Source organism: Hemibagrus wyckioides, linkage group LG06 (genome assembly GCF_019097595.1).
Source record: "Hemibagrus wyckioides isolate EC202008001 linkage group LG06, SWU_Hwy_1.0, whole genome shotgun sequence".
In the NCBI taxonomy this organism is placed as follows: Eukaryota; Metazoa; Chordata; class Actinopteri; order Siluriformes; family Bagridae; genus Hemibagrus; species Hemibagrus wyckioides.
In genome coordinates, this window is record NC_080715.1 from 12,111,455 (window position 1) to 12,135,684 (window position 24,230).

General features: G+C 40.4%; 1 protein-coding gene across 11 annotated transcripts in view; it reads right to left on the reverse strand.

Moving 5' to 3' along the window:
- Nucleotides 1-5,062: 5,062 nt before the first annotated feature.
- traf3ip1 (TNF receptor-associated factor 3 interacting protein 1) overlaps nt 5,063-24,230 on the reverse strand; it is a 29,985-nt gene continuing 10,817 nt past the window's right edge. For 4 of the 11 annotated variants that reach the window (XM_058392369.1, XM_058392367.1, XM_058392364.1 and 1 more), the window contains 9 exons: nt 20,773-20,848; nt 19,768-19,788; nt 19,585-19,666; nt 19,107-19,199; nt 17,040-17,175; nt 16,917-16,953; nt 16,733-16,806; nt 7,116-7,339; nt 5,063-6,051 (listed from right to left, as the gene is read on the reverse strand). In XM_058392369.1, the coding sequence (XP_058248352.1) occupies nt 5,889-6,051; nt 7,116-7,339; nt 16,733-16,806; nt 16,917-16,953; nt 17,040-17,175; nt 19,107-19,199; nt 19,585-19,666; nt 19,768-19,788; nt 20,773-20,848 (906 nt within the window). In that variant the 3' untranslated portion in view covers nt 5,063-5,888. Of the gene's footprint in view, nt 6,052-7,115; nt 7,340-16,732; nt 16,807-16,916; nt 16,954-17,039; nt 17,176-19,106; nt 19,200-19,584; nt 19,670-19,767; nt 19,789-20,772; nt 20,849-24,230 lie in introns of all 11 variants that reach the window. The other 7 variants (XM_058392368.1, XM_058392366.1, XM_058392362.1 and 4 more) reach the window with 3 other exon arrangements.

A 24,230-nucleotide genomic window follows, 5' to 3' on the forward strand; every position in this document is an offset into this window, starting at 1 on the left:
CACCATATTATTATTATTATTATTATTATTATTATTATTATTACTACTACTACTACTACTACTACTACTACTACTACTACTACTACTACTACTACTACTACTAATAATAATAATAATAAGAATAATAATAGAATTAATTAATGTGGGGCAGTGGTGGCTCAAGTGGTTAAGGGCCTGGGTTGTTGATCGGAAGATCCGGGATTCAAGCCCCATCACCACCAAGCTGCCACCGCTGGGCCCCTGAGTATAGCCCTCAACCCTCCCTGCTCCAGGGGCATTGCATCATAGCTTCCCCCATGCTCTGACCCTAATCCCCTCAGCTGGGATATGTGAAGAAAAGAAATCCACTGAGCTGTAATGTATGTGTGGTGGTCAAAGGCTTATTATTACTGTTGTTATTATTATTATCATCATTATTATTATTATTTTTATTAATGTAACACGTTTATAATGTTTTAAGATTTTTCCAGTTCAAGTTTTGTTTGTTTGTTAAGATTGTTCCAGTTTAAAGGTTACACAAAATATATGTAAATATCACTAAGACAGAGTTGTACAGTCTTCTCCAGAAGAATTCACAAGAAAATAGATGAATAGTATTGTATAAAATAAACATTTGTCACAACATTTCTGAAATGTTGCATGGAGGAATGGTCCAAGATCCTACAATGTTCCCTCAGTCATTCATTTGTTCATTTTCAGTAACTGAAGCTCTTTCCTGAAACCCTGGAACAACAGGCTTGAGCCAGGAATTCACCTTGGTCATAAGGAATGTCTGTTGCAGGACCTTTTGTACGCACACATTCACACACTTTTTTCAACACCTCAGGATCATTTAGAGTATCCAATCCACCTACTACCATGCACACTATATTGGCAAAAGTTTTGGGACACCTGCCTTTACATGCACATGAATTTAATATGGAGTTGGCCCACCCTTTGCAGCTATAACAGCTTCCGCTCTTCTGGGAAGGCTTTCCACAAGGTTTAGGAGTGTGTTTATGGGAATTTTTGACCATTCCTCTAGAAGCTTATTTGTGAGGTCAGGCACTGATGTTGGATGAGAAGGCCTGCCTCACAGTCTCCACTCTAATTCATCCCAAAGCCATTCTATCAGGTTGAGGTCAGGACTCTGTGCAGGCCAGTGAAGTTCCTCCACACCAAACTCACTCATCCATGACTTTATTGAATATGCAAAATTCCACACACACACTAACCAAGGCTCAGGATCGAACAGACAACCCTGGAGCTGTGAGGTGGAGATATAAATATCATCAGACCTGTTAGAGGAGAAGCTCAGTACCAGTATTCTTTCCAGAGGTAAACCTTCTATACAAGTCCGCCCCGGGTCTGCCTAGGTTTCCTTGTGGTTTATGGGGTTTCCTTTCATCTCCCCAAAACACGCTAGTAGGTAGACTGGCTAAAGATTAAAGATGACAAGTGTGTGTGTGATGAAGTGGCGTCCTATTCAGTGTGTATTTCCTGGATCGTCATGTCCCAGTGTTAGGATCGACACAGGATCCACTGCAATCCTGACCTGGATAAACCAGTTAATGAAAACGTTAATGAATATATGATCATTTATGCTTGTTCCTCTAACTTTGGGGCTGACTGTGTGTGTGTGTGTGTGTGTGGGCATGAGATCAATGCTTAATGAATGAGAATATAGTAAGTAATTCCAGATATTTAAACTGCACTGTGATGAATAAATTAGAGTATATGCATGTACACCATACAAGAACTAACCGTGTAAACTTCAAGTCCATATTGAGAGCAGAGTCTAAAGAATCATGAAAGTCAGTCAGGTTTAAAAATATCCACTATGACTAAGAATTTCTAAATCAGAAAATAGTCTAGACCATATCCACACAACGTCAGAAAGCCCTTCACACATTGCAAACGTTCAGCGGTGTATTCTCTCATCTCTTTCAGGAACATGTACTTGAGAGTTCTCCTGGGTCAGCGCCCAGTTCAGTGTGTGTCCAGCGGTCAGATGGCGGTCCGGCGTTCTGCTCTCTGTTAGTCTGTGGTAGGTGATTTGAGTCTGTCATTGTTGGAAGTTTATTTCACAAAGCCGCAGAGGCGTACCTCACCGCTGCATGACGACAGCTGAACCGTGGACACTGGGCCGTGGGCTCTAAAAATAAACAAGCAGTCGGACGGGCCCATGTGTCACTCAGGAGTGGAGAGAGAGAGAGAGAGAGAGAGGGAAAGAATAGAATAGAATAGAATAGAATAGAATAGAAAATGAGAGTGAGCGAGAGAGAGAAAGAGAATAAAAGATGATGAGAGAGAGAGCGAGAGCACCCAGCTTTCTAAACACTGGGGGGGAGGTGCAGGTTTTAAAGTTTCACACCTAATTTGTGCTGCATTTGCACTCGCTCTCCACCGGCTTCATGTATAGACTGACATTAACGGTACTTTCATATAAAAATATATATATGTCCTAAACACAGCATTGCTGAATTCTCAACTCTGATTGGTCTGAGGATGATTCAGATCCTATAACAGCAGTACTGACTGTAATTCAATGACGTTAATATTAGCATGTTTGTTACATACAGCTCGTGGCGAAGGTGCCAAAATAATTTAATTCAATATTATTTTATTTGTATGGTGCTTTTAACAATGACAATGGTCACAAAGCTGCTTTAAATTAATTAATTAATTAATTAAATGATTCATTAATTAAGGATATTAATATAATTCTTCTTTTTCTTCTTCTTAATAATAATAATAATATAATCTCAATTAACAGATTATTAAAAGCATTATTTTGCAAAGAATTTTTCTGCCACAGAACAGTCTTGAGGACAGAAGACATTTTCTGCATTTTTGGTAATATGAACTGGGTTTTATTTTACCTTATTGATGTACTGTCTTATACGGAATAGCCAGCAACTCTTTATAAATGTTGCGATGACAGGAAGTAATTGTTTTCATAGACTTCCCACAAGTTTAAATGAAGCAATAAACAGGTCTAATATATACAGTATGATGGTGTTTAAATAAATGTTTAAAACGGTCACTGATGACAAACTGCAGTGGTATAAGAAGAATAAAACTAATTCAGAATATGTGATTATTAGAGAATTTTAATAGCCCTGGTGTTGATTTTCCTGTAAATACACTCCCCCTTTTATTTTAATCTGCTTTATTCTGCTGAATGTAGTTTGTCCACCGCGTTGAAGACGTTTCTGGCCACAGTGTTAGCCGGAGATGGCAGGCCCTGTCCTGGACATGCAGAAGGAGAGGAGAAAGACAAAAGGAACGCATACAGGCCAGTCCTTCAGTCCTAATCCTAACGTTCACTCACTTCTCCACTTCTCCCAGCAGCTTCTCAGCCAGGTGCCTGCCATCTCAAGAGTCTCAAATCTGAAAATCTTATCTGAAATGGCCAGGTCTCAATTCTCAATACCAGTGTAAGGGTCTCCACATGCTGCACACACACACACACACACACACACACACACAGAGATAGAACGATAGAATATGAGAGAGAGAGAGAGAGAGAATAATAGACAATGAGAGAAAGAATAATAAACAAAGAGAGAGAGGGAGAGAGAGTTGGATAGAAAGAAAGAGAGAGAGAATTCTATGCTGTGAATTAGAGAATGAGAGAGAGAGAGAATAAAAGAAAATGAGAGAGAGAAAGAGAGAGAGAGAGAATGATAGAAAGAGAGAGAGAGTAATAGACAATGAGAGAGTTAGATAGAAAGAAAGAGAATACAGAGAGAGTTAGATAGATAGAAAGAAAGAGAGAGATAGAGAGAGAGAGAGAATGAGGACAATAGAGTTAGATAGAAAGAAAGAGAGAGAGAGAGAATACTATGCGGTAAATTAGAGAATAAGAGAGAGAGAGAGAGAGAGAGAGAGAGAGAGAGAGAGAATAAAAGAAAATGAGAGCGAGAATGAGAATGATAGAAAATGAGAGAGGGAGGGAGAGAGAGGGAGAGAGAGGGAGAATGAGAACGATAGAAAGAGAGAGAATAATAGAAAATGAGAATGAGAGAGAGAATAATAGACAATGAGAGTTAGATAGATAGATAGATAGATAGATAGATAGAAAGAAAGAAAGAAAGAAAGAAAGAAAGAAAGAAAGAAAGAAAGAAAGAAAGAAAGAAAGAAAGAAAGAAAGAAAGAAAGAAAGAAAGAAAGAAAGAGAATACTATGCTGCGAATTAGAGAATGAGAGAGAGAGAATAAAAGAAAATGAGAGAGAGAGAGAATGAGAACAACAGAGTTAGACAGAAAGAAAGAGAGAGAGAAAATACTATGCGGTAAATTAGAGAATAAGAGAGAGAATAAAAGAAAATGAGAGCGAGAATGAGAATGATAGAGAGAGAGAATAATAGAAAATGAGAATGAGAGAGATAATAGAAAATGAAAGAGAGAGGGACAGAGAATAAGAACGATAGAAAGAGAGAGAGAATAATAGAAAATGAGAGAGGGAGGTGAATGTATGTGTGTGTCTCCTGTGCAGCTGTCTTAATGTCTGCCAGAAAGAGAGAACTCAGGCCTGTAATACAGGCATTTAGATGATTAAACTGTTTTGTTATGTGAGATTGGATCAGTGTTCAAAGCAGTGTGTGACTGTGCCCATGCCAGACGCCACCAAGCCTTCACATGAACGCGTCAAAAACACAATCTCCAAACATTCATCACGTCCACGACAACACTGTCCCAAAACATCATTAAAGTTCCCCATGATCAACCACTTTCACATCTTCTCCCACGAAGCAGGGCATGTGCCAGTGTTTTACTTAAACGTAGCCATTTATTTCACTCCACTACAAAATTTATAGTCATTTGTGAACTATGATACAAACAAAATATACATATTATACAGCCAGGACAACATGGATGTGGTAGAAACAGTTTACAGTGTACATTTGATAGGAAATGTTGTTGTATTTATTTTTCTCTCGTTTAGTGACAGTGCTATAATTCATAAGTATGATATAGCTAATAATACTGATATGATATATATTTATTATTATGCAATGAATAAAGATGTAGGTTGAAGATAATTCAGAAATATTTCTGCTTCCATGTTTTATTTATTATTATTATTATTATTGGATCTTATAATGTTTGCTGGATAAATTATGTTCTTAAATGATACCATGTCAGTTAAACCAGCCTACACCCAGAGAGATGAGAATACAGGCATCTTAACCCTTAAAACAGAAGCAGGGATGCATTCGGTCACAGTCTTCCTGATCAAAGTGCAGTAGTGCTCGACTAGCGCTTTTTTGGCATGCATAACTTTCAACTGCTAACATTACGTGCTTGGTTTCCCAGAGAGAGTGGTGGAGGAGGGAAGAAAAAAATATTCGAATTAAAAAGAAAACAGGAAGTGTGGTTTGGAATAAATCAAGGGTCCAGAAAACAGGCTGCTATTGCTTCAGACAAGCTTTGGAGAGATAGCGAGATACAGTACACCTGAAAAGCAGTAAAGTCTTAGATATTGCCAGGAAAAGGTCTCTCTCTCTCACTACTCTAAATAAACATGAATCTGGAGAAGACGTTTTATTTATCTTCAAAAAACGTAAATGAATCATTTTTTTCGTAGACAAAATCTGGACACTGCAGTTATAAAATATATACCACATCAATATCACTGTGACCAAACATCTATTTCTCACTCGAACCATGTGTGTGCAAATCTATGTGAAGGGATGGACACAGTGCAGGAGTGGTTCTGTTTTTTGTTTGTTTGCCTCAGAACAGATTCAGGTATTGACAGAAGGCACCTTTTTAACCGCCGTTAAACAGGGCGAGACGATTTTGTCCGTCCGGGTTTCCATGAGCGAGTGTGTACGGGGTGTTTGTCCCCCGCACCATGAGCGAATGTGTACGGGGGCACGTTGCTTCGTGTTATCGTTTCGTTCACGTTTGCGTGACGTTGATGCTGGACACCATCTTTCGAATCTTTTCCTCGTTCTGGAGGATGTTAGATTTGATGGCACAGATCTTGTCCTGCTGTTCCATGATGAGCTGCTCCAGTTCAGCCAGTTCAGCCTTCAGGGGCTTCACGGCGCTGTCGGTGATCCTGACGCAAACACACAGCACAAAGAGTTACACACACATTGATTTACAAAAACACTAAAAAAAAAATCGTAGACAATACTAGTTTATATACATTTTTTAAATATATAAAATATATATAAGCTACATACACTGATTTTTGGCACTGAAGTTTGCCATTCACGGTACTGCGAAGTTACCCGTACAACTGGTTGCCATGGCAATAACATATCAAATATAACATAACAATAAAATATTACTGATTGGTGCAACGAGCTTACTACTTTTAACAACAAATCAGTTTTCTTGCTGTCTAAATGAAACCTTCTGCAAGGTGAGTGTATAAAATTCAGCAAATGAAATGAAGATATGATGAAGCAGTGTGTGCATTTTTACACGCATCACATGCACTGTACTATCTTTTCTCCCATTGCTAGTCACTCCACCGAGTCGCTCCATATTTGCATAAAGTTAAACAACTTTGTCGCATCACTCGACACGCCCACATTTAGTCGCCATGGTCACTGACTGAAATAGAAATAGCCTTTATGTTTCACATATACATTACAGCACAGTGAAATTCTTTCTTCACATATCCCATCCTTGGAGGTTGGGGTCAGAGCGCAGGGTCAGCCATGATACAGCACCCCTGGAGCAGAGAGGGTTAAGGGCCTTGCTCAAGGGCCCAACAGTGGCAACTTGGCGGTGCTGGGGCTTGAACCCCCAATTTTCTGGTCAATGACCTAGAGCCTTAACCACTGAACCATGTCACTCATGTAGCTGTAAGTCACCAGCTTTAATAGAAAACGTATGTTCTCTGATCAGTTGCTGTATGTGTGAAAGTAGCATTATGTACTGGGTAGCATTATTTTAATCGGTTATAAAGAGTGGATATGTGAGGAATAAAACACTTTCGAGTGCAAAATAATGACTGGATGATCAACGGATGGTGTTGCTGTTCACCGCTAAGACATTGTCAATTTTCTTAGAGCGGCACATTATGAGAGTGTTTTATGCTACTTACTGTATATTACTATGTGTGTGTGTTTGTGTGTGTGTGTGAGGGAGAGTAGTATAGAGAGACACTACCTCTGTTCCTGCAGCAGGGCCTCTGCATGTTCCCTGTTCTCACGTCTCCAGTTCTGCAGCTCGTTCGTCATGGAGTCCATGTCCTCCTGGAGGTAGTCCATGATCTTACCTAACGGCAGAGCGCTGCGACACACACTCTGGACGGACGTCCGAAGACGCTCGATCTCTCTGACCACTAACTCTCGCTCCTTCTTACGAGCCGCCTCCAACACTGGCGTCCGATCCTGAAACACACAGCACCAGAGTGAGGGAAAAACAAAACTCATCCTCAGATGAAATAGTTTATCTAGATGAATCAGTAAGAGCAAAACATAAAGAGTTTTTTTTTTATTGAAGAAACCTTGTGTGATTTTTGCACATTTCACCAGTTAGGTCATATTATTTGGCAGATTTCCGTTTTGGCAGTTATGTCATCTTAAGATTATTAAAAAAAAAAAAAAAAGCAGGTAATACAGCTTAGCAAAGATAAAGAATGATAGGAGATGTTTTCTTAATATTTATGGATATTTATGGAAGGAGTCTTCAGCGTCAGTGGTTTGTAGAGTCACCAGTTTTCCAGTAAGAAAGGTAACACGGGCTGTATCTCAATCATCATTTGAAGGGCTGTTTCAGTCAAAAAAATGCACCACAAAAAACCATGGAGCATCAACGCATACTATGCTCTTTTCCTGGAAATGATATCATATATTCTAAAGCCTACATGAGCCATGCAGTATCTGTGGCACTTAATGAGCTTTGATTCGTATTATTTGGATAATCATCTGAAACGTATTTTGTCATTTCTCTTAATTAAAATAATAAAACTCCTACTAATGTGATCTAGAATCTTTAAAATGTTTAGTTAATACTATATTCATGTCGGTGTGATCCTGTTAGTAAACCTAATCAGGATTCAGAAATCAGAGCGCTACGTCTTATAAAAGGTCGCTAAGAGTCTGCTCTTGGTGACAGCCGAGCCACGGGGAAGAGCCTTGCACGTTTTCAGAGCCACAACTCACAGGAGGGAGCACTTCAAGTCAATTACACAAACGAGGTTAGAAGAACTCGATACCCACCAGAAACCTATTCCAAAAAGGAGGAGTTGGAAGCCTGCATTTAGCGGTTTAGGATTTCAAGGCTACAATTGTTTGGGATTTCAAGGCAGGAATTATACAAACGTAGAAATGTATATAAAGATCAAACATAAACGGCCATGGGGATCTATAATATGAGCGGTTAGTTAGGGCCTTGTCTGTACGCTGTGTGGTTTCGGGGTCCTGCTCAGCCCGGTCACCCCTCCTGGTGCGTGCACACACACACACACACACACACACACACACGCTAGCCATATATGTTTATTCAGCTGGAGGTGCTGGCTGTGTGTGGCACTCGGCCAAACAAGCCTCAGTCTCACTGCCTGCCTGCCCACACACACACACACACTCACACACACCTCCACAATGGTCTGTAAGACATGACTTAGACCTAGTTTATTTTAGTAACAGAGTATGGCAGTGAAATTATTTTACAACAGTATTCAGTAACAACTACTTCACTTGTACCTCTTTTAAGTCGTAGCTCAAAGGCTAATTTCTGTCATTCCCGTCACACTGCCAACTCCCTTTCTCCTAATTAAGTGCAGGATACATGAATGACAACACAGCTTAACAAGCACATCATCCTCAGGAGGAAACAAGTGTCAAATCCACATCCTACAACGCTGTAGGACATTTTCAATCATAACTGGTCTGTAATCATGCATCATACAAATACAGTACAGGTTTAAAGTAATAACCTTAAAATGTGTGTTAATTGCAGACCAAAACTAATTACGTTGTTTTCCTTTAGGACGCTCATAAAATCTCTAAAAAGAATGGATTCGGATATTTTCTTATCTCCCTCTTGATTTCTCCCTTGAGCCTGCATGTCAAGAGTGAAATGTCTGCTGGCCATCAGCAAGGTGGGTGGCTGTGCTCACCCCTAAACAGCCCCGCTAGACAAACACTAGCCAGTGCGTTCAGCCCACTGTCTTTGGAGCACGGAGGCCAAGCACGATTTGGTCTGTTTGTCATACTCTTGCACCTCAACCCTCTTGCACGAAATCACAGTCGGGGAAAAGAAAAAAAGGAAAAAAAAAAGCAGCACTTTCTGTCTCAGTGGACATAAATCAATCGTTTATAGGGGCCCTGTCGGGGTCTACAACCCCTGCGTGTTCCCTATCTCCCCCTTCTCAGCTCGGAACCAAGAAAAATATTTGTTTTGAGCGAGGAGGATGAGATGAGGGCAGGTTTTCCCATTAGCTCAGAGAGTGACGGAAGCAAGCAGACAGTAGCAGTGAGGCGAGAGTGCTGCAGGTGGCACAGCGGGTGCTGGATGCCCTCGGCCTTCCCACCTTAACCTCACAACAGGTCGGAGAACCCAGAGCTGCAAGCAGACTCTCATTACTCTGCTATGTGAATTTAAGCCTAATTTGCTTAATAAGAAAAACACAGGCAAAACACATGACAGAGTGCAGATGAGGAATGAAACCAGGAGAAGGAAACAGAGCTCTTCAAACAAGAAAAATGGCTGCTGTTTACATGAAACTTCAGGGGGACAATAAATGAGGAAGGATAAAGTGGAAGAAGACTGGATCCAAATGCATGACATCAGCGAAATTTCATGTAGTGATGCTTGAGTCTGGACAAGTGAAGGTCAACAGATTGGAAAGTCATGTACAGTTGGTCCTAATCCTATCCACAAAGGACCAGTGTGGGTGCAGGTTTTTATTCCAACCAAGCAGGAGCCACACCTGATTCCACCTCATGGCTTTCATGTATCCATGAGACGATATAAGGAAGAATCCTTTAGAGGAACTAGATTCAATAGGAGAGCACTATTATGTTGGGAGACCTGAGTGCAAAACTGTTCATGGCAATCATAGTACAGAGCCATCTTCATGGCTTCTAAGTGACTTAATCCACAGAAATCCCATGCATCTCCACACCATGTATATACAGACACAAGTCATTTCAGTAGAAACATCTCTACACCCTCACATCAGCCAAACTCCAGTAAACAACACTCCAGTAAGTGCAACAATAAATACATACATTTTAAATGTGAGCTGTGATTTTGACTGTGGTAGGGTTGTTGGTACCAGATGGACTGGTTTGAGTATTTTAGTAATGATCTCACAGAGTTGTAAGCCGGGGTCTGTGGGTCTGGTTGATGAGGCAGATTGAAGAAGAATAAGCAGACTAGTTCAAGCTGACAGGAAGGCTGTTGTAACTTAAATAAGCACTCTTTACAACTGTGGTGTGCACAAAAGCATCCCAGAATGCACAACACTTGAGGTAGAAGACCACATCAGCTTGCACTCCTGTCAGGCATGAAGTGAAAGTACATTTGGCACCGGCTGGACAGCTGAAGACTGGAAAAATATCCAACCACTTTATCCAAATTTCAGCTGGAGTAGGTGCGTGTATGCCACCTTTACGGCAGCTTTTTCTATTCAGTCGTTTTATTTGTGTAGCACATTAATTTAGATTTATTCCTAATGAGCAAGTCCAAGGAAACGATGGCAAGTAAAACCTCCCAATAGACAATATGAGGAAGAAACCTTGAGAGGAACCAGACTCAAAAGGGAAACCATCCTCTTTTGGGAGGATCATAAATAATTTTCTTTCTACAACTGTATGTACATAGTTAAGTGGGGTTGTGTAACCAGGAGCTTTTGAGCATACAGATTTAACACTACTTCCTTTCTCCCAAAGCCATGGAGTGTTCAATGATGGAGACCCGAGCAGAAAACTGACTGGCGCAACAGCAGTTTATCCGATACAATGCGAAGATACACTGGGATTCAGTTTTGATCAAACAGAAGTGATACACCTAGCACTGACAAGGCCAAGAGGGAAAAAAATGTACGGTTATGGCATTTAGCAGACGTCCTTACCCAGAGTGACTTACAGTCTGCATCAATGAATAAATCCATACTGGTTCACTAGGACCACAGACTAATAATACCATCAGTCTAACAACTCTGTCAAGAGGCCACATAACACTTATTTTTACACGACAATAATATTCATAACAGTGTTATAAATGAGATCATGTCAGACTTGATGATCGACCTTCAAACTTCCATTCAACACACACACTTAATAGAATGGATTCATTTTTTACATCCCTAGTGGAAACTTCAGACAACTTTTCATACATTCAGTGAAACACCTACTCATCCCCTATTAACCAGCTCTTAAGTATCGTCTCACACACACACAAACAGAGAACACCAGAACTTCTTCGTGCTCCTGTTGCTTATATTTCTCTTGCTGGTGTGAGGTTTCATGGTGGGCTCCAGAGAAGAAAGATTAACAGAGCTCTCCTCAGAAGTTTCCTCTATAAGAGAAGCACGTGCCCTGTCCGGCAACATAATAAAAATAGCAGCATGGTAATGGGGTGAGAAGAGGACAGGGTCCTGAGCACAGGATGCAGCAGGGTCAGCTTGTCCCCACGGGGGTCACCGCTGACATCACTGTCCTGACCTCACCAAGGTCCAGGAGAATCACACACAGCTAGCCACTGTTCAAACATCCCTGGAGTTGGAGCCAGACATGCAAAGACAATTCTCACAGCTGAAGGACAACCAGACAGGATCATTTCCAGCTAATGAATGTTATACCACTGCACTGCTGAATTCTGATTGGTCAGAAGGTGTTGATTATTTTTCTAAGACAGCGGCTCTGACAATAGTGTAGGCTTTTATACTAATGCTTTCAGTAGATCTATGGTAACAGCATACACACAGGGCTCTGTATGAATAGATGTGTAACTGCTAATATGATGTTTATTTAGCATTTTAGAAATATCAGTGGTTTAAGTTAAGTAGCACTTATTTGTCACATATATAAGTTACTGCACACTGAAATTCTTTCTTTGCAGATCTTATCCTTTGAGGGTTGAGGTCAGAATGTAGGGTCAGCCAAGATTCAGTGCCCCTGGTGCGGGTGGGGAGGGGTCTGGATGTTGGGGGATTATGGAACTTGCTCAAGGACCCAATGATGAAAGCTTGGCAGCGCTGCGACTTGAACCCTGATTTTCCAATCAACAACCCAGAGCCTTAACCACTTGGAGCTACCACCACCGTTTGTAGAAGCCAGAGGTTAAAAAAAATAAAATAAAAAGTTTTGTGTCATGATGAAGGCTTGAGGACGGAGGACTAATAATAATAATAATAATAATAATAATAATAATGAGGCTTTTATTTCTTTTCTTCACATATTCCAGCTTGTTGGGAGGTTGGGGCAAAACCGTTGGGTCAAAACCGTTGATACAGTGCTCCTAGAGCAGAAGAGGCCTAACATTGACAGTGACCCATGACCTTCTGATCAACAACCCAGAGCCTTAACCACTGTTCTTTATGGTTACTTGGTAGCATGACAAGCTACATTTTTCCATAGTAACGTCAAGGGAAAGAGGTTTATAGCTGTTATAACATGATATAACGTGATAAGAGGAACAAAATTGCTCGGTGGCTGTTCCACAACATTAAAACGTAAAATTAAAATATTTCAGTGATTTAAAAATTCTCTACAAGTTACTGATTTCTTTCTGTGCACTTCCGACAACAAAATACCGTACACATTCTCCGAAAAAAGGCAGGTGTTTATGAAGATAAAAGCCTGAAGAGATGATTTATTTTCCCATCATGTCCTGCACAGAATACGCTGGCGTTTTCTCCTGTGTGGCGCTCACTCAACAGCCATCCATTTATGTGCCATTGGGTTTATTTATACATCGCCAACCTTCATCAGGGCTAATTTGATGGCGTAAAGAGAGAAAAAAAAAAGAAGAGGAAATAGAGAAGGAAAAAATGCTTAGAAAAATGCAGCTGCCACGAGAGCCCGATTCTGTCTAAATAAAAGGACGCCCTGCGTGAAGTATTTTATAATAATATACATGCGCTCAGGGGGGGTCACTGATGAGGTCAGTTGTAAAATACACAGCACATTCTTCAGGCAAACTGCATATGAAGAGAGACAGTGGAGCTTTTACTATATACATATTTACTGATATCAGTTATTAACCATTATTACTTATTCATTGTAAAATAGATGCTCAAATATACAAAAGTTAATGAAGCAATAAAAGAAGTCGCTGATTTATAAGTGGATGAAATATGTAGACAGGAATGACCGGGCTTCTGTGTATTGTCGGTCACAAACAATAATCAAAAATCTGAGCTGTCAGTCTGACGTTCTTCTCTGTCTGGACACAGAGAACAGAGCAAGTTTTAGAAATAATATAAGCTACTGTGACAAATGCCAGAAACCTAAACGCATTTAATAATGATTGATTTATATGGATATTTGATCACAGAAAAGAATTTGTATGAGACATCCTTGAATTTTCTGAAACAGAGAAGCCTTGCTTGAAGAAGGAGTTGTTTGTAAGTCTATACTTGTCTGGAGGATAAGGAAGCTCAGTATTTACATTTTTAACCCTCGACGTTCCATCAAGATTACTAAGAGCTGTGGCTTTATTAGGCTGAACCCTCACCCCTTTCAAGTCAGGAAGGAAGTCATTGTAGCTTGTTTTTCATGCGGCTGACTCGGCAAGGGAAGTGCGGTGTGCTAGTTAACCTGTAGACCTGTTTAGGAGTGTGCCGAGTCCTGAAAGCAAACAGCGAGCCCATGGCCGACGTTAATGGCAGTGCAGTCAGAGAACTGATGAAGCAGCATTAAGTGAATTAGGAGAGTGCTTTGCGCGCTGCTCGGATTCCACTCCAGAACCCAGCCCGGGAAATCTAATTTGATTATTTAGGAATGAAAGGAAATCCAGGCGAAGAACTTTGAAAGAAGAAAAAGAGGCGTGTGGCACTCGGCACTGGATGGTGGTATAATGCGAGTTGTCTCCGAGTGCCAGCAGGAATGTGTGTTTACATGGCAGAAGAGCGGAGCAGCCAGGAAGAAAGCGCTGGACACTGAAACACACACAATACCGGCCTGGTTTATGAAGCACGCAGACACGCGGCATGCGTTTCTGTGTGTCAGCAGCACACATGGCAAAGGTCAAGCTGAGGCTGGGGCTTTCAGCATGAGCTGCACTACTAAACAAGGCATCCATCAGACCAACAGTCACACTCAGACAGATGTGAGCTCGGTTCACACTCCAGCAAGGTGGACCACCCAACACTGTGAACACGGCACAGATAAAAAGCACCTCCCAACTGAATGGGTGTCTAAATATTGACTGTGGGAGCTGGCTCAGAGAAAGCTAGTGCAGAAGGGCTTGAGGACTGGAGAGGGTTCCACCACGCACCACGCCTGAATGGAAATCATACGCCACTGCTCCTGAAAAATATATATTCGCTATAAAAAATGGAAAGTCCAGTTTATTGTTACTACATGGAAATGGAGAAAAAGAAAATACCGAACGAATTTATTGTCTGCTTGCGTGTTGGAGCAGAAGGACGTGGCCTTGAAAGAGCTGTTTTCTGTCAAAGATTTTTACTGATCTTCAACGATGAGAAATGTATTTTTCTCTGTTATCTCTGGTCAGCAATAAATTGAGAACACATTAGTGTCAGAGTTGCTATTTAAAAAGTAAGAAATAAATCATAGCAGGATGTTCTGTTATAATAGCAAAATAATCAAAGCCAGAGTGGTGTGATGATGTGAAGGACTGCAAAGTTATTGCAAAATAAAATTATTTTCCAGTAACAGTACACAACACGTATGTTATTCCTCCAACACCACAGCGACCTTATCACTCCTACCAAAGCCGTTATCACTCCTCGCACTGCAACACGGTCCCTCCATTGCTTGACTGATCCCACCGTCTCTCAGGTTAAGAGGTAGATATACATCAAGACTCTTTTCTGATCTGGCACCGAGGTGGTGGAATGAACTTCCCCTAGATGTCCGAACTGAGGCACTGCTGAGGCACTGGCTCTGATCTTCAAACAACAGGAAGAAGACCTACCTCTTCCTGTTTTGTTTGTTTTATGTATTTAAAGCTTTCTTAAGCTTAAATCGGTGACCTAGTGAACCAGTATTGATGTATTTATTGATACAGACTTCAAAACACTACTGTAAGTCACTCTGGATAAGGCCGTCGGCCAAATGTAAACGTAAATGCAATCTGCCAACATTTTTTGTTAAATAACATCATACTTTCAATCGCTATCTACACTCACTGTCCATTTTATTAGGACATTCATAATATGGCAGCCCAGTGTATAGAATCATGCAGATGCAGGTCAAGAGCTTCAGTTAATTCATCCACAGAACTCTTACTGACCATCCTGTGTAAACTCTACAGACTCTGAAATACTCGAACCAGCCCATCTGGTACCAACATCCATGTGACGATTAAAATCATGTTTGATTTAAGTAAAGTTCTCAATCTGCATGATTTCATGCATTGCACTGCAACAATATGAATGGCTGATTAGACAACAGCATGATTGCCCAGATGTTCCTAATAAACAGGATGGTGAGTGTAGTTCCATTTAATGTTGGGGAAAAATGTCAAAACAAATTTTTTTTTTAAATCATTTATCACGGCTATAACCAGGCTCTTTTCGTCTTTCTCTTGAAAATATTAGGGCAGTCTTGCCATGTGGCTGTTAACACATTACAAAGCCCTCTGTCCTGAACACTTTTTTCCTGCATCAGAAAACTTTACATCTGACCGTTACCAAACAGTGACACCAGAGACTCCTGACCAAAATGATAATTAAATGGCTCGTCACAGAAGATACACCCAAATATACACATTACAAAGAATAATCTGTTTTATGTGTAGCATCTGCTCTACAAGCCCTGGTGTATTTGTTACAATAGGAGTGACATATTAGAACAAGCACATTAGTACAAGAGCCACTGTATAGAATATTAATCATCATCTTCTGACCAATTTATATGAATAATAAAATCAAATTATGAACTATGGAAGCATCACAATTCAATCTGCAATTGATGATCAAACCCCTCAGCTGCAATATATTTCTCTAATAAACTTTATGAATTCAGTGTATTCCTCTAATGCTATTATAAAACCGATATATTCTATATGAATATTAATTCTCATCTATTTTCCCCCCATTAGCAGGCCCTGGACAATACAGAGGCCATATGTTACTGTGGAATATTCAGCAATAATAAACCCATCCTAACAAAAAAATTAATTTCGCACAAAATTAACTGTGCTTAGTCCAAAGTCTTTATACTCAGTTTTTCTAAACAAATAAACCCAGCCTTCAATGTCACACTGGAACACACAAAAGGGTGAAATATGTGAAGAATGTGATCTGTGGAGCCATGAGGTCTTACGCTAGTCGCAACAGTTACGGTAAAAAACACCAGTGGGTCTGAAACCACAAATTGCCCTATTCCAGTCCATTTACAAATTTGCTTTCTTTGGTAAAGTAGTGACTTGCTGGATACGGTTTTTAGCTTAAAAGCCCATCCCTAAGGTACTGTATTTACTGAAACAAACACTTCTTTAGAGGGTGCATGCGTTTTGAAATAAACTTACTCACATTTGTGGAATGCCATTGTAAAAAAAAAATGAGGCTTTGCTGTACTGGGAGTCTGATACAACACTGCCCTCTAGTGGAGATAAGGGGTCAGTATTAACAAATGGTCTACCTGGTCTTTGGACTTTAGAGCTGAGGATGATTCATAATCTTTCTTAGTTTCCAGGATTTTCTTCACAAGCCCACCTTGGATGAGAGAGAAGGCAGTAACATGAAACAGGGATGAAGAACAGATGACATTTAAACAGGCCAAGATATGAACAGCCCATGGCTTACACCCGGGTCTTACCACTCACCATGTTTCTCATCACCTTGTAATTCAATTGATGGCCCCTATAGAACAGAATAATCAATATAAACGTCTATTTATTTATATAAAACTTTAAATCCACATTCATATCACATCTCAAAACACTCACCATCTCAATCTCAGGCATGTCAGTGGGAAGTGGATCCGCCTCCTCCACCACAAACTGACCGTCTTCATCATCCTCATCCTCTGAGAGCTTTTTGCTATCAACAATCACTGCAGAGGGAGGCTTGGCACTGCCCAGTCTGTGGAAGCAGCAAAATCATTTTCACATGGGAAAATACTTCATTGTGCTGCTCCTGATATAGGATATAAGTCAGTTTATCTAAAATAGGGCTGTGAAAGATTAATAGCCACCAGTTATACTGGATACAGAGCTATATGTATTGGGACAGTGACACTTGTCCTTTGTACACCAGCAAAAAGGACCTAAAATGCAGCAATGTGATTAAAAATATATATTTTTTAGCTTTAATTCAAGTTTGTTCTCTTTTATAAAACAACCTACTTTTACATACCCCCCCTTTTCACTGGCTCAAAGAAATTGAAGGAACGAACAAAATGATAAATATTAGGATTATTTTTGAATAAGAAAGCCTTGCAAAGCCTTTGTAGTCAATGACTGCTTGAGGTTTGGAGCAATGGATGGCATCAAAAGCTGAGTTTCCTCCACTGAGCTGCTTTGCCAAGCTGCCATCAGATGCTGTGACTCTTTTTGCCTTCAGTTTGGTCTTCAGTAAGTAAAAAGTGAGCTCATTTGAGCTGATGTCAGCTGACTGACTCGGCTATTTAAGAACATTACATTCATTTGTCTTAATCACGTTTTGGGTCATTATCTATCCGTTCTGTGAAGTGCTGTTCTGTCAGCGGTGCAGCATTCGACTGAATCTGAGCAGAAAGTATAGCTCTATACACCTCAGAATTCCTCCTGTTACTTCAACCAGCAGTCACATCATCAATAAACACCAGTGAGTCAGTTCCACTGGCAGCCACACACACCCAGGCTATAACACTGCCTCCATCATGTCTGACAGATGATGTGGTGCTAATCCTTTCCTTGCTTTCTCCATTCTCTTCTCTTTTCATCATTCTACTTCAAATTCATCTTGGTTTCATTTGTATAAGGAATCTTGTTCCAGAACTGGGTGAGCTTGTCTGGCCTTTCTGCTCTTCAGTGTTACTAGCAGTTTGCATTTTGAAGTAAACTCTCTGTTTTAATAAAGGCATCTCCCTTTGTGGATTGTAGACTATAATAGTCATACGCCTACCTTTTTGAGGGTGTTCTTGCCTCGGCTAGATTACATATGAAGGGGCTTTCTTCACCAAGTCTGCGATCATCTGCTTTAGCTGGTCTTCTTTAGTCTTCCATGCTCTTCCAGGCTTTTTGGTATTGCTGAGTTCACCATGCAATCCTTCCTTTCAATGATGTACAAAAGTGTTTTTGGCCACTTGTAAAACGTCACCTATCTCTCTGATAAGTCTAATGATGACCTTCACTCACAGTGACACCTCTTTGGTCTGCATACTCAGAGTGACATTTGGATGGACATTATTTGTCCAGTATTTGGACCAAGTTGCCATGAACAGTGCAAACTCAGCACTTGGGAATTTTATCCTTACTCCTAACTGTGATGTTGATGGGAGGATCAGGGTTCAAGCCCCAGCACTATCAAGCTGCAACTGTTGGGCAATTGAGCAAGGCCCTTAACCTACTCTGTTCCAGGGGTGCTGCATCATAGCTGCCCCTGCGCACTGACCCCAACTTCCTCAGCTGGGGAAGGTATGTGAAGAAAAGAATTCCACTGTGCTGTAACGTATGTGGCTTCCTTTTCTTCTTAATTTGTCATGAAATACATCAGGAAACAGGCCACACCTGACCATGAAACTGCTTATCACTCAACTGTCCAATTACTTTTGAGCGTGTGAAAATGGAAATTTGTTAAACCTACTGAATGAAATCTGAAAGTCTATGCTTCAATCACATCTCTAACTTCTGGGAAGTAACAGAAACTATGTTTCTTGTCAGACCCTCCAATACATGCCCACACCATCGGGATTAACTGATTATTTCCCCATAGCATAACATCATGTTTATTTCCTTATACGATTGAATTTGTTTTTCTGTTAGTTTTACAGGCTTTCAAACATTAGCACATCTGTTCTGCTAAATACTCACCTATCTGCTGGGCCCGTGTCAGTGTAGCTCTCCTGCCTCCTCACTCGGGGAGGCGCTGGTCTCGCACTACTGGGCCGTGCTATTCTCCTGCTGCTGCAACAAAGCACACTGCTATTATTATACCTCTGCATAAGGCTAAAGCAAAAATACAGCGAATTCCATCAGTTTTCAAAAGTAAACTGAGCACAAAGTGGGTGTGGTGTTTATACTGCAGTCTGTTCAACTGTGCAGAGAAATGACAAGATTTGCATCAATGATTCACGGCAGCAGGCAACCTAATAAGGCTATCAGTAACTTAGTAATGCTAAATGCAATACTAGACACAAAACAGCTCATTAACTAGCTTTGGCGCTTTTATCGTCACTGAGAAGGAGCCGTACCTAACACGCTAAACTCACATCCAGCAGTATCACAAGGAGGACAAAAAAAAGCACTGCTTCAAATAACTGTTATTAATTGCAGGATGAGAGTAGCTGACCTGTAGGATGTATGTTGTGCCAACGCATCTGAAGCATCACCATTTTCAAGGAGACTTGGTTTATCCACTGTAGCGTTGTCTCCTGCTGAAACAATTGAAATGGTTAAATATTGGAAAAAAAAGAAGCCTTAAAGCCTGAACAGCAAAGCATGCAGGTACATAAATCTGTCAGGAAATACTCACCTCCATCACTATCTGAATCGTCTGAAACAAAATAAAAGAAGAAGAATTAGAACTGCACAGATACACAATTATTAAGATAATGAGTGTCTTTCGATGTGTTCTAGTGTTACTAGAGCTTTTGGAGTAAATTGTACTGCTTTAAATAATATTCAAAACTTACAGGATTTATGCTTTTGAGGCATGAAATTAAAATGAAATCTCTTTTGGGAAAGATGGGATACACGGTTGCTACACAGCGACACTCCCAAATTTCCTTCTTTCTCACTTCTGGATAATCAGATTAGAGAATTTAACAACACTGTGGTATACACAAGATCAGGCATAACATTATGAGCACCTACAGGTCAAGTGAATAAGACTGATTATCTCCTCATCATGGCACCTGTTAGTGGGTGGGATATATTAGGCAGCAAGTGAACATTTTGTCCTCAAAGTTGATGTGTTAGAAGCAGGAAAAATGGACAAGCGTAAGGATTTGAGCGAGTTTGACGAAGGGCCAAATTGTGATGGCTAGACCACTGGATCAGAGCATCTCCAAAACTGCAGCTCTTGTGGGGTGTTCCCGGTCTGCAGTGGTCAGTATCTATCAAAAGTGGTCCAAGGAAGGAACAGTGGAGAACCGGCGACAGGGTCATGGACGACCAAGGCTAATTGATGCACGTGGGGAGCGAAGGCTGGCCCGTGTGATCCGATCCAACAGACGAGTTACTGCTGCTCAAACTGCTGAAGAAGTTAATGCTGGTTCTGATAGAAAGGTGTCAGAACACACAGTGCATGACGGGTCAGGGCTGTTTTGGCAGCAAAAGGGGGACCAACACAATATTAGGCAGGTGGTCGTAATGTTATGCCTGGTTAGTGTATCAAGAAAGAAAATGAAAGTCATCGTTCTGTTCTACTTAATATTCAAGCATATGTTTATTTGTAGTGGAATGAAATCAGAATACGATTTTTACAGCGCTAATGATTAGCTGATATCGGTGTACTCGCGTTAGATTAGAGTTTTACCTGGCGCTCCTGATTTAGGCCGGCGTCTCTGTCCCTTGGCAGAAGAGGGCCTGGGTATTCTGGCAGGACTATCCGGCTAAACACATGGAGACATGAAGGATCAGTCACAGAATCCCGCAGCCAAGAGCCTGGTCATTTTACCTGACCTAGGAACCCATACTCACAGCTTTCACGTTTCATTATCTACATGGAATTTTATGAAATATTAAATTTATTTTAAATGACAAGACTTTCTCAGATCTGCATGTGGCTTGAGAATGAACACAACCTGGAACTTCTCAGAGGAATATCAGCTGAAATGTTGTAATTAAGAAGGAAAGACTTGCTAGTATGAGCATAGGGTCACTCAAGCATGAGCGCTCCGATGTGTAAAGCTGTTAGTTTGGACAATTTGTACACTGTTTAAGATCAGATTAGATTAAGTTAGGTACTATAATTCAGTTGTGTTATCCATTTAAAAATAGAACTGGAGTCGAGGAGAATGTAGAGTGATGCCTGGAGAGTAAGACACTACAAAAAAAATAGGACTAAGAACAGAGGCTTGGACAAAGCTTAACTGAACTGAGGCATTGTATGGTTAAATGGCATTTAATACTCTAAACACTTTAATGTTTTAATATTTGCAAGCAAGAAATGTAGGGAAAATTAATTCAATTCAGGTCTATTTGTTTATAACAGACCTTGTCACAAAACAGCTTTACGGGTATATATAAATTCAGAATATAAAGTCTAAAATTTTCCATTTAAATTTATAATTATCTCTATGAGTAAGCCAGAGGTGATGGTGTTTAGGAAAAACTCCCTGAGGAGATATGAGGAAAAAACTAATCTTGTTATGAATGAAACACTAATCTTCTTCTTCTTCTTCCGGCTTTACCCTTCAGGGGTCACCACAGCGAATCATCTCTCTCCACCTATCCCTATCTTCTGCATCCTCAACACTTACACCCACTAGCTTCATATCCTCATTTATTTCATCCATATACCTCCTCTTTGGCCTTCCTCTTTGCCTCCAGCCTGGCAGCTCCATGGTCAACATTCTCCTACCAATATACTCACCAGAGGTGGACAGTAAAGAAGTACATTTACTTGAGTACTGTACTTAAGTACACTTTTTGAGTATCTGTACTTTACTTGAGTATTATTTTTTCTGGATACTTTTTACTTTAACTTCACTACATTTGAAAGACAAATACTCCACTACATTTCTGTCAAGGTCATTGAATAGAAAGTAGTTACATTAATCATAGGATGATTTTTTTCACTCTTGTAGCGTCACGTGTTGTAAAGTTCAGTGGTTTTCCATTATTTTTTTTAACTCAATTGATCAATTTCTGACAAAATGGACGAATATATGCTTTGTATATTATACACCACCAACGCATTGGTAATGATGTTAGTTAACACACAAAAACGTATGCTGAATATGTGTCCAAATTCTCATACTATGTGTCCTAAATAGTATTCAAAAATAGAATTATTATGCCCCAAATCGTAGTATACTGAAAAGAGTATTCCAAAAATTCCTGGATGGTCTACTACTTCCAGTAGAAATTCAAAGTGCAGAACAATGCACACTCTAATGGGTAATATTGCCCACAACACATTGCACACAGGAGGGAGGAGCCTGGACAATGGTGTAAATGCATATTAAAACGATGTAAATGAATTGTGGAAATATATATAACTCTTTGTTAAAACAGTGTTGCTGTTGGGTGGTTGTACAGCTACAGTTGTGTAGCTGGGTTTTAAAGCAGGTTAGATTTTTTTTTCCTGACCAGTCTTCATTTACAGACCATTTGATTGAAATGTGCATGAGTGGATACACATAGATGTGTACAGGTACATCTCAAAATTTAGAATATCATGAAAAAGGTCAATATTTTTTGTCACTCAGTTCAGAAAGTGAAACCCATAGATTATATAGATCCATTACACATAGAGTGAAATATTTCAAGCCTTTATTTCTTGAAATTGTGATGATTATGGCTTACAGATAAGGAAAACCCAAAATTCTGTGTCTCAGAGAATTAGAATATTGTGAAAAAGTTCAATATTGGAAAGTCATGGTGTCGCACCCTAATCAGCTAATTACCTCAAAACACCTGCAAAGGTTTCCTGAGCTTTTAAATGGTCTCTCAGTCTGGGTCAGTAGGCTACACAATCATGGGGAAGACTGCTGACTTGACAGTTGTCCAGAAGACAGTCGTTGACACCCCCCACAAGGAGGGTAAGCCACAAAAGGTAATTTTGAAGCTGGTTGTTCACAGAGTGCTGTATCCAAGCATATTCATAGAAAGTTGAGTGGAAGGAAAAAGTGTGGTAGGAGAAGGTGCACCAGCAAAAGGGATAACCGCAGCCTTGAGAGGATTGTCAGGCAAAATCCATTCAAGAATTTGGGGGAGCTTCACAAGAAGTGGACTGAGGCTGGGGTCAGCGCATCAAGAGCCACTACGCACAGACGAATCCTAGACATGGCCTACAAATGTCGCATTCCTCATGTCAAGCCACTCCTGGACCAGAGACAACGCCAGAAGCGTCTTACCTGGGCTGTGGATCAGATGAAAGTAAGTTTTGCATTTCATTTGAAAATCAAGGTCCCAGAGTCTGGAGGACAAGTGGAGAGGCACAGAATCCATGTTGCTTGAAGTCCAGTGTGAAGTTTCCACAGTCAGTGATTTGGGCTGCCATGTCATCTGCTGGTGTTGGTCCACTGTGTTTTCTGAAGTCCACAGTCAACGCAGCCATCTACCAGGAAATCTTAGAGCACTTCATGCTTCCTTCTGCTGACAAGCTTTATGGAGATGCTGATTTCATTTTCCAGCAGGACTTGGCACCTGCCCACAACGCCAAAGGTACCAAAAGCTGATTCAATGACCATGGTGTTACTGTGCTTGATTGGCCAGCAAACTTGCCTGACCTGAACCCTATAGAGAGTCTATGGGGTATTGTCAAGAGGAAGATGAGAGACACCAGACCCAACAATGCAGATGACCTGAAGGCTGCTATCAAAGCAACCTGGGCTTCCATTACACCTGAGCAGTGCCACAGGCTGATTGCCTCCATACCACGCCGCACTGATGCAGTAATTCATGCAAAAGGACCAACCAAGTATTGAGTGTATAGAAACGAACATACTTTTCAGAAGTCTGACATTTCTGTTTGAAATATCCTTTTTTTATTGATCTTATGTAATATTCTAATTTTCTGAGACACAGAATTTTGAGTTTTCCTTATCTGTAAGCCATAGTCACAATTTCAAGAAATAAGGTTGCTAGGTTGCTACAAAAGGTACTGTAAGTATTGCATACAACAATGCAACAATAATAAAACAATGCGTTGACATTTACTTTTGATACTTAAGTACTTTTAAAAACAAGTACTTCTATACTTTTACTTAAGTAAAAATCTGTCTTTACAACTTTTACTTGTAATGGAGTAATGTTCGACCAGTAGTA